The sequence below is a fragment of the Anolis sagrei genome, chromosome X (assembly GCF_037176765.1).
Source record: "Anolis sagrei isolate rAnoSag1 chromosome X, rAnoSag1.mat, whole genome shotgun sequence".
Lineage (NCBI taxonomy): Eukaryota > Metazoa > Chordata > Lepidosauria > Squamata > Dactyloidae > Anolis > Anolis sagrei.
Genome location: NC_090034.1, coordinates 31,392,691 through 31,407,210, shown reverse-complemented (window position 1 = coordinate 31,407,210; position 14,520 = coordinate 31,392,691). Strand labels below are relative to the sequence as shown.

The window sequence follows — 14,520 nt, the reverse complement described above, 5'->3', positions numbered from 1 at the left end:
AGTAGAGCCGATTTCCAAAATATGAAGGAAACACCGAGCAGCATTCCGTGGACACAGATACTAAAAGATAAGGGAGTTACAGATGGATGGGAATTTCTCAAGAGTGAAATACTCAAGGCACAATTGCAAACTATGCCAACAAAGGGAAAAAAATAGGACAAGTGCAAAGAAGCCAGAATGGATGTCCAAAGAACTTCTAACTGTGCTAAAACACAAAAGAGACATGCACAAGAAGTGGAAAAAGGGAGAAATCACCAAAGAAGGTGTAGAGAAAAGGTCCTCAAGGCTAAATCACAGAACGAGCTCAGGCTTGCCAGGGACATTAAAAACAATAAAAAGGGATTCTTTTCTTATGTCAGTAGAAAAAGGAAAAACAAGGAGGCGATAGGGCCTCTTCAAGGAGAAGATAGGGCAATGCTGACGGGGTAGGGAAAAGGCAGAACTACTTAATGCCTTCTTTGCCTCGGTCTTCTCACAAAAAAAAGGTCACCTTCAACCTCAGCAAGATGGAGTGGATGAGGGATTAGAGGACATCCAACCCCAAATTGGGAAACAAGTCGTCCAGGAATACCTGGCCGCTCTAAATGAGTTCAAGTTCCCAGGGCCAGATCAACTCCACCCAAGAGTACTGAAGGAACTAGCGGAAGTCATTTCGGAACCATTGGCAATCATCTTTGAGAGTTCTTGGAGAACGGGAGAAGTTCCAGCAGATTGGAGGAGGGCCAATGTGGTCTCAATCTTCAAGAAGGGAAAAAAGGATGACCCAAACAATTACCGTCCGGTCAGCCTCACGTCGATACCAGGCAAGATTCTGGAAAAGATTTTTAAGGAAAGGGTCTGCAAACACTTAGAAACAAATGCAGTCATCGCTAATAGTCAACATGGATTTATCAAAAACAAGTCATGCCAGACTAATCTGATCTCTTTTTTCGATAGAGTTACAAGCTGGATAGATGCAGGGAATGCCGTGGATGTGGCGTACCTGGATTTCAGTAAGGCCTTCGACAAGGTCCCCCATGCCCTTCTGGCAAGGAAAACTAGTCCAATGTGGGCTAGGCAAAACTATGGTGAGGTGGATCTGTAGTTGGTTAAATGGACGAACCCAAAGGGTGATCACCAATGCTTCCTCTTCATCTTGGAAAGAAGTGACAAGTGGAGTGCCGCAGGGTTCCATCCTGGGCTCGGTCCTGTTCAACATCTTTATTAATGACTTAGATGAAGGGCTAGAAGGCATGATCATGAAGTTTGCAAATGACACCAAATTGGGAGGGATAGCCAATACTCCAGAGGACAGGAGCAGGATTCAAAATGATCTTGACAGATTAGAGAGATGGGCCAAAACTAACAAAATGAAGTTCAGCGGTGACAAATGCAAGATACTCCACTTTGGCACGAAAAACGAAATGCAAAGATACAAAATGGGGGATGCCTGGCTCGAGAGCAGTACGTGTGAAAAAGATCTTGGAGTCCTCGTGGACAACAAGTTAAACATGAGCCAACAATGTGATGTGGCGGCAAAAAAAGCCAATGGGATTTTGGCCTGCATCAATAGGAGCATAGTGTCTAGATCTAGGGAAGTAATGCTACCCCTCTATTCCGCTTTGGTTAGACCACACCTGGAATATTGTGTCCAATTCTGGGCACCACAATTCAAGAGAGATATTGACAAGCTGGAATGTGTCCAGAGGAAGGCGACAAAAATGATCAAGGGTCTGGAGAACAAGCCGTATGAGGAGCGGCTTAAGAAGCTGGGCATGTTTAGCCTGAAGAAGAGAAGGCTGAGAGGAGATATGATAGCCATGTACAAATATGTGAAAGGAAGCCACAGGGAGGAGGGAGCAAGCTTGTTTTCTGCTTCCTTGGAGACTAGGACGTGGAAGAATGGCTTCAAACTACAAGAGAGGAGATTCCATCTGAACACGAGGAAGAACTTCCTGACTGTGAGAGCCGTTCAGCAGTGGAACTCTGCCCCGGAGTGTGGTGGAGGCTCCTTCTTTGGAAGCTTTTAAGCAGAGGCTGGATGGCCATCTGTCAGGGGTGATTTGAATGCAATATTCCTGCTTCTTGGCAGGGGGTTGGACTGGATGGCCCATGAAGTCTCTTCCAACTCTTTGATTCTATGATTCTATGAAGAGACCCACAAATTATTTCTAGCTTGGGGCATCCCGGATGTCAATCTGTTTGCGACCCGTTCCAACACCAAGTGCAACCTGTTCTGTGCCCGTTGACAAACCTCCCGGTAGGAGGGCTGTCTAGGGGATGCGTTTCCGCAGGATTGGAATGCTCGTCCCATGTATGCCTTCCCACCATTTCCCCTTCTTCTAAGGGTGGTGGCGAAGATTCAGAGAGACAACACCTGCTGCATTGTGGTCGCCCCTTGGTGGCCGCGACAGCCTTGGTTTTCCCCTCTTCTTCAGTTGTCGAAGGGCGTTTTTATTCGCCTTTGAAACAGGGTGGACCTTCTGACGTCCCAGCAGGGCAGGGTCCTATACCTAGAAGTACACAAGTTGAAACTGACCGCGTGGCGAGTCTTACCTGCTTGCTGACGCCGTTCTCTGGGTTGTCTCAGTCCGTCTTGTCTATTAGTGAGGCCACCCATAGAACTTCTACAAAACACTCCTATATCTACAAATGGTCTCGTTTCTGTAAATATGTTAGGTCAAGGGGTCAGGAACCTGATAATGCCCCTATTCCATTAATTCTGGACTTCTTAGTATCCCTTTCTGATTCTGGCCTTTCACACTCTTCTCTCAAGTGTTACCTCGCCGCTATCTCCTGGTTTAGAAGGAAATATGGTTTCCCTTCATGTTTCTTGGATCCACTGGTGAAAACCTTTCTCAGGGGACTTGCCAATATAAAACCCCCTGTCGCTCCGATCGCCCCATCATGGAGCTTGGAGGTTGTGCTGTCCTCCTTGATGAAGCCCCCCTTTGAGCCTTTGACTACAGTGGATCTCCCTTACCTTACTTGGAAGGTGGCCTTTTTAATAGCCATAACATCCGCTAGACGGGCCAGAAAACTTTGCGCACTCAGGGTGGACCCCCCCTTACCTTTAGGTTCCATAAGGACAAGGCCGTGTTACGCACAGATATTGCCTTTTTACCCAAAGTGTCCACTCGTTTTCATATGTTGCAGGATCTAGTGCTACTTGCTACTTGAGGCTGCATCTCCTCAACGTCTGTAGGGTGTTCGCTTTTTATGTGGAAAGAACGGCAAGTTTTAGAAAGACTCCCAGATTGTTTGTGAAATACCGCAAGGATACAAGGGGTTTGCCAGTATCTTCACAGCGTTTTTCATCATGGATTGTGTCCACTATTCGCCTCTGTTACCAGTTGGCTGGAAGAGACTTACCTCAGCAAATAAGGGGCCATTCGACAAGGGTGATGGCTACTTCGACAGCCTTCATGAAAGCTGTTCTTCTAGACGCCGTGTGTCGAGCAGCCATCTGGGCGACTCCACTCACCTTTGTGTCCCATTACAAGTTGGATGTCGCTTCCAGAAGGGATGCAGAATTCAGAAGAGCAGTCCTGTTTTCAGCAGTGGCATGACGCCCACCATCCAAGGTTAGTAGCTCACCAATATACCATATGTGCAATTCACAGTTGACTACGACAGGGAATTATAGGTTGCTTACCTGTAATGTAGTGCCCTGAGTAGTCACCTGTGACTTCGCACATCCCCGCCCATCCTCCCCTCATGCCCTGCCTTCTGGCTGCTTTGTGGCGGAAGAGAACTGGAGGCTAGCCCTGCCCATGGGCTATATATACTCGAGGGAGTGGGCGGGGCGAGGCGAGGGGTAAAAATGTCTGTTTTATCTTTCCGGAAGGTTCCAAAGCTGGTTTGCGCAGGTGCAGAAATAACCATATGTGCGAATTCACAGGTGACTATTCAGGGAACTACGGTTACAGGTAAGCAACCTATAAATACATAGGTACATACAAGCCTGGGTAAGGGGTGAGCACCCAACCTTTACCCCAGCTCACTGCCCACCAAGCAGATCGAAAACAGCTGTGAGTAGATAAATAGGTACTTCTTAAGCAGAGAGGTATTTTAATGGCACCATAAAGAACTACCAGAGAAATGCTGGCGATTCAGTCAAAGTAGGAAGTCTATGAATAGGGCTGTTTGGCATGGATGGAGCAACAGTACCCCCCCCCCAAATGGCCGGAATCGAGCACAACCTCCAAGATGCCAAAGATGGGAAAAGCCTATATACCTCTATGTACTGTGTCTGTCCTGTCAGTGTATAATGGCATTTAATGTTTGCCATATATGTGTTCTGTCATCCACCCTGAGTCCCCTTTGGAATGAAAAGGGCGGAATATAAATGTTGTAAATAAATAAATAAATAAATAATGCAGTTTCACTTTTATTAGATAAAGATATAGATTGGGTAAGCATGTGGTTCTTATCTTCTCTAGTTTTGTTTAGATGATAAAGAGAAACTCAGAATCGCAGATTCAAGGAGAAATTCTCTATGCAGCCCCACTCCTGTGCACAAGACTCATTCTTGTTAATGTATGTAGTACCAGTACTTGTCTATTAAGGAAGATATGAAGATTATAGCAAATCAGACATAATGTAGATTATGTACCTTTTGTGACAAAAATGCCAGGGTATAGATTACATTAAATCGATCCAAAAAGGATCTGTACAAAAGACTGGCAGGGATAGAAAAGTTTACAAGTCAGATCTAGTTCTGTGCCATTTTAGGAGCTCTGTGTTGGAGAGACACATTCAAGGCACCGTCGCCCAGAGAACCCTTCAAGGCCCAGGAACAGCCATGGATCCAGCAGACAGTTTTACCGTTAGGGCTGAAGGGCCTCCACCGAATCCCGAGCACAGTAAGGTACAAGGGAAAGCCAGAGGGGGGCCAGACTTGTTTGTGAATGGAAAGTTCACTTCATTTCTCAAAACAGAGCACATTTGTGTCAGTATGAAATAATAATAATAATAATAATTATTATTATTATTATTATTATTATTATTATTGCAACACATTTGCTTCAGGGCCCCAACTAGAAATGCAAAAGAAAATTTTTTCTTCTTGCTTTATGTAGTCTCTTAACTGGAAAACAGCAGATCAACCCATGAACATATTGCTTATCATTTTGAAGTAGCATTTCTTTCTTGCAAAATCAATGTTTTAATTCTGCAACTGATTTGTGCTTGGCATTATATATATATCTCTGCTTTATTTTTAATAATTATATCAAGGCACCGTCACCCAGAGAACCCGTCAAGGCCCAGGAACAGCCATATATTTATTTCTACCCCGCTTTATCTCCCCCGAAGGGGACTCAGATAAAGCGGGGTAGCATCAACATAACAATTTTAAAATATACAAATATACAAACATTAAAACAGGATTAAATATGAGATAGGAAGGGTTATCAATACCCTGTTTCCCCGAAAATAAGACATCCCCTGAAAATAAGATCTAGTATTTATTTATTTTATTTATTTCGAGGTTTTATATACCGACCCTCTCACCTTCAAAGAGGGAGTCGGACCGGTTCACAACATGTGTTAACATACAAAAAATATACAATAACAACATAATGCCACTTCATTACACGATTAAAATATCAGCACCATACACATTAAAACATTATCATCCCAGTTAAAAGAGCCAAATCGTCTGACACCATCACAATCCCATTCATCATCCTCCTTTCATGTGGGCAAAGAATTAAATCAGTTGTCAAATGCCGCGTTCCACAACCAGGTCTTTGTTAGTTTTCTGAACGTCATGAGGGAGGGGGCAGTTCTGATCTCTAATGGCAGGGAGCTCCAAAGTCGAGGGGCCACCATTGAGAAGGCCCTGTCCCTCGTCCCCACCAGCCGTGCTTGTGCAGGCGGAGGGACCGAGAGCAGGGCCCCTCCAGACCATCTTAGTGGTCTTGATGGTTCGTAGGGGAGAATACGTTCGGAGAGGTAAACAGGGCCGGAGTCGTTTAGGGCTTTATAGGTTAACACCAGCACTTTGAATTGTGCTCGGAAGCTAATCGGCAGCCAGTGGAGTTCGAGTAACAGCGGAGTGGTGTGCTCCCTGTACCCCGCACCCGTTAGTAATCTGGCTGCCGCGCGTTGTACTTGCTGCAGCTTCTGGGCAGTCTTCAGAGGCAACCCCACGTAGAGAGCGTTGCAGTAATCTAAGCGGGATGTAACCAAAGCGTGTACTACCGTGGCCAAGTCAGCCCTCCCAAGGTACGGACGCAGCTGGCGCACAAGTTTTAATTGTGCGAATGCTCCCCTGACCACCGCTGAAACCTGGGGTTCCAGGCTCAGCGATGAATCCAGGAGAACTCCCAGACTGCGTACCTGTGCTTTTAGGGGGAGTGTGACCCCGTCCAGCACAGGCTGTAACCCCGTACCCTGTTCGGTCTTAAGACTGACCAGGAGTACCTCTGTCTTGTCTGGATTTAGTTTCAATCTGTTGTCCCTCATCCAATCCATGACAGCGGCCAAGCACCGGTTCATGACCTGAACAGCCTCCTTAGTGGCAGGTGGAAAAGAGTGATAGAGTTGGACATCATCTGCGTACAGATGACATCGCACCCCAAAACTCCGGATGATCTCTCCCAACGGCTTCATGTATATGTTAAACAACATAGGGGACAGTATTGAGCCCTGCGGGACTCCACAGTGCAATGGCCGAGGAGTCGAGCAGGAGTCCCCTAGTGACACCTTCTGGGAGCGACCCTCGAGAAAGGACCGGAGCCACTGCAAGGCAGTACCCCCAAGACCCATTCCCGCGAGGCGTCCCAGAAGAATACCGTGGTCGACGGTATCGAAGGCCGAAGAGAGGTCCAGCAGAACCAACAGGGACACACTCCCCCTGTCCAGTTCCCGGCGCAGATCATCAACTAAGGCGACCAAGGCTGTCTCAGTACCATGTCCCGGCCTAAAGCCAGACTGTGACGGATCTAGATAGTCCGTGTCCACCAGGAATGCCTGGAGTTGCGAGGCCACCACACGTTCCAGGACTTTGCCCAAGTAGGGGAGATTGGAGACTGGCCGAAAGTTGACGAATTGAGTGGGGTCCAGTGATGGTTTTTTCAACAGCGGTTTGATGACAGCTTGTTTTAAGCTGGCTGGAATCTTGCCTTCCCGAAGGGAGGCATTAACCACCACCTTTACCCACTCTGCCAAACCCCCTCTGGCTTCTTTTACCAGCCAGGAAGGGCAGGGGTCTAGGATGCATGTGGTGGGCCTCGCCTCTCCCAGAACCCTGATGACCTCGTCGAGTTGAACAGATCGAAACGAATCCAATAAAACTGGACAAGCAGATGCTTGAGTTACATCCTCAGAGACTGCAGTTAATGTGGTGTCAAAGCCCGCGCGGATCAAAGCGACTTTGTCCGCAAAGTACTGAGCAAATGCTTCACAGCGCGCTGCCGAGTCTTCAGGGGACCCACTCAAGGTGGGATTCAACAACCCTCTGACTACTCGAAACAGCTCTGCCGGACGGTTCCTTGCGGATGCAATATTGGCCGAGTAGAAAGCATTTTGCGCGGCCTTTATTGCCGCGCCATACGCCCTTAGATAGAGGTGTAGGCGTGTTCGGTTTGACTCGCTGGGCTCTTTCCTCCACACGCTCTCTAGCCACCTCTTTGTTCGCTTTAGCTCCACCAGCTCCTTGTTGAACCAAGGAGCCGGTTTCGCTCGGCGACTTAAGAGGGGGCGCTCCGGAGCAATCGTGTCTATTGCCCTAGTCAACTCCCTATTCCAGTGAGCGACCAGGGCATCGACAGAATCACCATCCAAGGCAGCGGAAACATCCCCAAGAGCCATCAGGAGTCCTTCTGGATCCATAAGCCTCCTGGGGCGGACCATCTTAATGGGTCCACCACCCCTGCGGAGGTTAGAAGTTGCAGCAAGTCTAAACTTGATCAGGTGGTGGTCAGTCCATGGCAAAGGGGAGATTGATAACTCCTCCACACCGCCACCTTCTTCCCAGCCCTGACAGAAGACCAAGTCAAGTGTGTGTCCAGCACAGTGGGTAGGGCCAGATATTAATTGGGACAGCCCCATAGTTACCATGGAAGCCATGAAGTCCTGAGCCGCTCCGGAAAGAGTGGTCTCTGCATGGACATTGAAGTCCCCCAGCACTACAAGCCGCCGGGACTCCAATGCCAGGCCCGAGACCAACTCTGCAAGCTCAGGGAGGGCGGCCGTGGTGCAGCGGGGTGGTCGGTACACCAACAACAGCCCTATTCTGTCCCGGTCTCCTAGCCTCAGGTGGACACATTCAAACAAGGTCGACTGTAAGGCCGGGCCCCTGACCAAGGAGATGGAATCTTTATAGACTATTGCAACTCCGCCTCCCCGCCCCCCGGATCTCGGTTGGTGTTGCACGGCATAACCTGGTGGGCAAAGCTGGGTGAGATTAACCCCTCCAGCCTCGTCCAACCAGGTCTCCGTGATGCACGCCAGGTCTGCCTTTTCATCCAGGATTAAATCCTGAATGGTTGATGTTTTACCATTGACAGACCTGGCGTTCAACAGCACCACCTTTAATCCGGGAGGACCGTCTACCTTGGAACCCAAGTTTACCATGTCGGGAGGACATTTTGGAATTTTTCTTAAGGTTTGGTCACGAATTGGCCGAATTGGTTTTTTAACTCTCCCTTTCCCGTATCTCCCCCTCCCCATCATCACCTCGATGGGGGGCCCCCAAGCACCGGAACTCCCTCCCTCCCTCCCCCCTCTATCATTCTCCACATCCTGGTAGTTCACTAGTGCGCTGTTATATGATATGTCAATAGCCCTGGCAGTTGTTAAACCATCATTTCCGCCATTATTGTAGCTCAATTCCTCTGCCTTATAAAACCATCTCCAATTTTCCCCGGCCATTCGACCATTGTTGGGAGTGATTATATAATACACGATGTAAAGTGCAAATGCAAAATTAAAGTAACCGCACAATAGCACCATTGACATTAGTAACTAACAGAGATCTCGCCGTTAATTAAAGTGCTGGAGTGCTAACAAGTCATCTTTCATAACAGTGCAATGGGGATTAGACTATTGGCAAGAAATCGGCAGATTGGCAGTGTAATTGACATTAAGTAGGGGCATAGGAAAAGGTGCCACGTGCAAATCACAGTAGCTAGAGAGATATTCGCAGCAGGAGGGAGCCGTATAGTTCCTCTACTGATGCCTTCAGTCAATCTGCAGCTGTTGACAGTCTTCTCTGCGCATAGGTGGAACAGTAGCACCAAACACACAATAACCCCCCTAGAGCCACTGCCCAGGATGGAGTACGGCTGTACTACTGGAGGTTGGAATATATTCCTGTTTGTTGGGTGGATAGAAGGGCAACTGACCCTTGGCAAGCCGAGGGTGTCTATAATGACAGTTGGCAACTGGCGACTGGTCTCAAACAAACAGTAAGCAGTAAAAAAGCAGCTTCACAATTACACCACAACCAAGCCAGGATGGATAGCAAGCCCGCAGCCGCCACCGCACATTGGGGGGCCTTGGAGGACTGCACAAGAAGTTCTTAACTGCAGATGGAGCACACTGTCACAGCCCCAATAGTACAGCACCACCAGTCGTCGTAGGTATTGCAGCTCACCCAGTTGGCCTCTAGCTGCTGCAGGCAACCCCGCCGGCTGAAGTAGGTGGTCACCGGTCTAAAGGAGCTCCTCAGCCAGTGCATGCTCCAAGGAGGAAAACTATCGCCAGTCTTAACTGGAAATGGAGATGGACAGTCGGATGGCAGCAAGTTCAGATGGTGGGATGGTCAGTGCTAGTCCTTCCAGGTTTTGCTGAATTGCAAAGTACAAGGCCTCCCCGAAAGTAAGAGCTAGTAAAGTTTTTGTTTGGAAGCATGCTTCCCCTGGTGGCCAGAAGCTGCAGTACCATCCCTACAGTACAAGAGGTCCAGGAACTCCTGTGGGAGATCGTTACAGTTGCCAGAAAGTGTGTGGGAGCCAGGTACTTTACAGTCCTTACTTTCTATGGCCCTGTTTGTGAGGGCCAGTATATTTATGATAAACTGACAACTACTGTAGAGAATATAATGTTGTTTAAATGTTGCTTTTATTGATGTTATGCATTTTAATGTGTTATGTTTAAACTCTGTTGATTGGGCTTGGCCCCATATAAGCCGCCCCAAGTCCCTCCGGGGAGATGGAGGTGGGGTATAAAAATAAAGTTATTATTATAATAATAAATGGGTTTTTTTGTTCAACAATAAATGTGAATTCTTCTTCATGGAAAAATAAGACATCCCCTGAAAATAAGTCACAGCGCATCTTTCGGAGCAAAATTTAATATAAGACACTGTCTTATTTTCGGGGAAACAGGGTAAAGCATTAATAATAATAATAATAATAATAATAATAATAATAATAATGGTTTGCTGTGAGTGTTCTGAGATGTATGGCCATGTTCTGAGGATGCCTGCCATAGATGTGGGGAAAACGTCAGGAGATAATGCTTCTGGAACATGCCATACATCCCAGAAAACTCACAGCAACCCAGTGATTCCGGCCATGAAAGCTTTCGGCAACACATTATTATTATTATCATTATTGTTATTCTTATAACAAATATTTTTTAATATCCCAGTTAAAAATAATTAAAACACATTCAAAACCATTAAAACACATTATTCCGTATTTAAATTTTGTTGAGAGCCAATTACCGTAAATACAAAGCCAGATGAAGCCAGCACATTTCATATTTGGACTGCCAAATGAAGGCAGTCCAAATAAGCAATGTGTTTGCTTTGAATAAATTAATTGAACCTCTTAGGAATTCACTAGATCTCCCTAGCACTTTTGCTAAGAGATGCCCAGATGGGATGGAAAAAACACCAGATGCCATGCGCTCCTTCAGAGGTGGGACCGAGGTTTTTGTCACTAACTTCTATTCCTGTGTTTTCTAGTTTCATTCTTTCTTCTTCGGAGCTATTTCACCGAGTGAGCAAGATGGAGCCCATGTGGTCCACAGTTTGGCCACGGCCAGCGACACTGATGATGACTTTGGCAATGGGCAACTCTCTCCAGCATTTTAGTGAGGCCAGATGCCCAAGCCCTTGTCTTTTAAATAAGTGTGTGCATAATATCCTGATTTGTTGGGTTGTAATGTATGTTTATACTGTCGAAGGCTTTCATGGCCGGAATCACTGGGTTGTTGTAGGTTTTTTCGGGCTATATGGCCATGGTCTAGAGGCATTCTCTCCTGACGTTTCGCCTGCATCTATGGCAAGCATCCTCAGAGGTAGTGAGGTCTGTTGGAACTAGGGAAAAGGGTTTATATATTTGTGGAATGACCATGGTGAGACAAAGGACTCTTGTCTGCTGGAGCTAGGTGTGAATGTTTCAACTGACCACCTTGATGAGCATACAATGGCCTGACAGTGCCTAGAGCAAACTTTTGTTGAGAGGTGATAAGATGTCCTTGTTTGTTTCCTCTCTGTTGTTGTGCTGTTGTAATTTTAGAGTTTTTTTTAGTACTGGTAGCCAGATTTTGTTCATTTTCATGGTTTCCTCCTTTCTGTTGAAATTGTCCACATGCTTGTGTATTTCAATGGCTTCTCTGTGTAGTCTGACAGGGTGGTTGTGAGAGTGGTCCAGCATTTCTGTGTCTCAAATAAAATGCTGCGTCCAGGTTGGTTCATCAGGTGCTCTGCTATGGCTGACTTCTCTGGTTGAAGTAGTCTGCAGTGCCTTTCATGTTCCTTGATTCATGTTTGGCCGCTGCGTTTGGTGGTCCCTATGTAGACTTGTCCACAGCTGCATGGTATACGGTAGACTCCTGCAGAGGTGAGAGGATCCCTCTTGTCCTTTGTTGAACATAGCATTTGTTGGATTTTCTTGGTGGGTCTGTAGATAGTTTGTATGTTGTGTTTCCTCATCAGCTTCCCTATGCGGCCAGTGGTTCCCTTGATGTATGGCAGGAACACTTTTCCTCTGGGTGGATCTTCGTCTTTATTCTCGTGGCTTGTTCTCGGTCTTGTAGCTCTTCTGATGTCTGAGGTGGCGTATCCATTGGCCTGTAGAGCCCAGTTTAGGTGGTTCAGTTCATCTTGGAGGAGGTGGGGTTCGCACTGTCAGGCCATTGTATGCTCATCAAGGTGGTCAGTTGAAACATTCACACCTAGCTCCAGCAGACAAGAGTCCTTTGTCTCACCCTAGTCATTCCACAGATATATAAACCCTTTTTCCTAGTTCCAACAGATCTCACTACCTCTGAGGATGCTTGCCATAGATGCAGGCAAAACGTCAGGAGATATTGCCTCTAGACCATGGCCATATAGCCCGAAAAAACCTACAACAAACCCTATGTTTATACTGTTGGGTGTCATTTTTATCTTAAGACAGTTAATTTTTGGGGGAAAAATCCATCTTCAAATTGTTCAAATTCAAAGGTACTTATTAAAATTTTAGGCATATCAGGTCATATCCACTTCAATTCATTTTTATCTTGCCGTATCTGCACTTACCTTAATATCTTGGGGGAATTCTTTTGGGGCTGGAGAAGTTGGAGGGTAAATGGTTACATGTTGAAAAGGCACAGATCCAGTTCTCCCCCCCCCCCCCCAAACTCTTCTTTAAAATGAAGTTTTGTACAATTAGATGAAATATGTCTACCTTTAATGTATTGAAAAACACCACAAGTTGTAGCATGCGAGATCTTGGGAGTCTTAGCAGACCACAAGACAAACATGAGCTAACAATGTGATGCTGCAGCTAAACAAATCAAAGAAATTTTGGACTTCATCAAAAATAGTATAGCTCAGGCCTGGGCCAACTTTGGTCCTCCGGGTGTTTTGAACTTCAACTCCCACTATTCCTAACAGCCTACCAGCTGTTAGGAATTGTGGGAGTTAAAGTCCAAAACACCTAGAGAAGGGACCGAAGTTTGCCCATGCCTGGTCTAGATCAAGGGAAGTCAGTGTGCCCCTCTCTTTTGCATTGGTCATGCTTCACCTGGAATAATAACCCTGTGTCCAATTCTGGGCAAAGCAATTTAAGAAGGAGATGGACTCTAAGCTGGAAGGGGTCCAGAGGAAGGCCACCGCAAGGCCTGTAACTATGAATCCCTCTGAGGAGTGGCTTAAAGAGTTGAGTGTGTTTAGCCTGCAAAAGAGAAGGTTGAGAGGAGACACGAGAGCCATGTATACATATGTGAAAGGAAGAGGGAGAGACTTGATTTCTGCTGCCCTGCAGACTAGGACTCAATTGAGCCATGGGTTTAAAGTACAAGAAAGGAGATTCCACCTGAACATTAGGAAGAACTTCCTGACTGTATGAAGAGCACTTCAGCAGTTGAACTCTGTTTCGGAGTGTGGTGGAAGCTCCTTCCCCGGATGCCATTAAACATAGGCTGGATGTCCATTTCTCGGCAGGGCTTGGATGGTGTCTTCCTACACGGCAGAAGGGGGTTAGACTGGATGGCTCTTGGTGGTCTCTTCCCACTTTGTGATTCTATAGTCATATTTCCCTCCATGAACCTTCTCTGAGGCTGGATATCTGCCTGTCGGAAGGACTTGGATTGTGACTTCTTTCCTGGCTGAAGGGGGTTGGACTGGATGGCTCCTAGGGTCTCTTCCACCTCTGTGATTCTATGGATCTTGGGATACTGCAATGAGTTAGAATGTTTTAGAAAGGGTACAGAGTCTGAGATAGCTTGAAGAGTGGAGCCAGGAAGCATGCGGTTATTTCAGTCCCGATAACAAGTAGTTCCCCTCAGCAACCTGACAAAGGACAGCGAGCACCATGCTGCTCCCAGGGCTGATTTTATTTAAAAGCAACTTTTCAACCCTACAGAGAAGAAGAATGGACACTGAATTGCCACTGAAATTTCAGTGCAGTGAAACAGACCAGCTAGTAGAAAGCAGGTCATTTATGTAGCAGGTTTCTGTTTACTGCATGCCAGAAGAATGACTCTTTCACAAACCTTTTGCAAGAAAAATAACAAGCACTTTCCCCTTTCTGCCAAATTCCTCATTACCGGTTGCAAATGTTGCTAGGCATGTTCCTGGCCTTGCTAGGCCTCATCGCAGGACCTTTCCACATGTGGATTCCCACAGGGACTTCTGGACACATTCCCTAGTGGGAAGAGGGTTTCTGCATGGGCAAAAACATGTTTTTATAAAACTTGCTTTTTATATACACACAGCATCTAGAAGAGATCACTAAGCTTCATGTTTCCATTCCATTTGGCATCTGAAAGGGAATGGCCGTTTATACCACTGTTTTGAAGAACTTGAGAGATACTAGAATCCAAACATTTTGTGTATAATTAGTGGGACATTCCTCTTATGCCTTTCCTACTTGGACCGCATGAAATGAATTCTCCTCCCTTAAGCAATGGCTTGCTGGAAACCGCTTGTTAGCAACACAAGAGCATAATATCCTTCGAAAAACCCCTCCTGGCTACACTCAACTTCATACATATGACTCAAAGCTTAGATATGTTCATAAAAATTTAACAGTAAAATGGAACCAGTAGTAGCTGCAGCCATGAGAAAAATATTTTATGAAAGAAGCCATGCACAAG

The 14,520-nt window shown here is 46.4% G+C and overlaps 1 protein-coding gene across 3 annotated transcripts in view; it reads left to right on the top strand.

Moving 5' to 3' along the window:
- The window catches only part of RAD9B (RAD9 checkpoint clamp component B), a 33,674-nt gene extending 22,554 nt beyond the window's left edge, over window positions 1–11,120 (top strand). For 2 of the 3 annotated variants that reach the window (XM_060786018.2, XM_067473096.1), the window contains exons 10-11: window positions 4,714–4,849; window positions 10,901–11,120. In XM_060786018.2, coding sequence (XP_060642001.2) covers window positions 4,714–4,849; window positions 10,901–11,029 — 265 coding nt within the window. In that variant the 3' untranslated portion in view covers window positions 11,030–11,120. The remainder of the gene's footprint in view (window positions 1–4,713; window positions 4,850–10,900) is intronic. The other variant, XM_067473097.1, reaches the window with a different exon arrangement.
- Window positions 11,121–14,520: the final 3,400 nt, after the last annotated feature.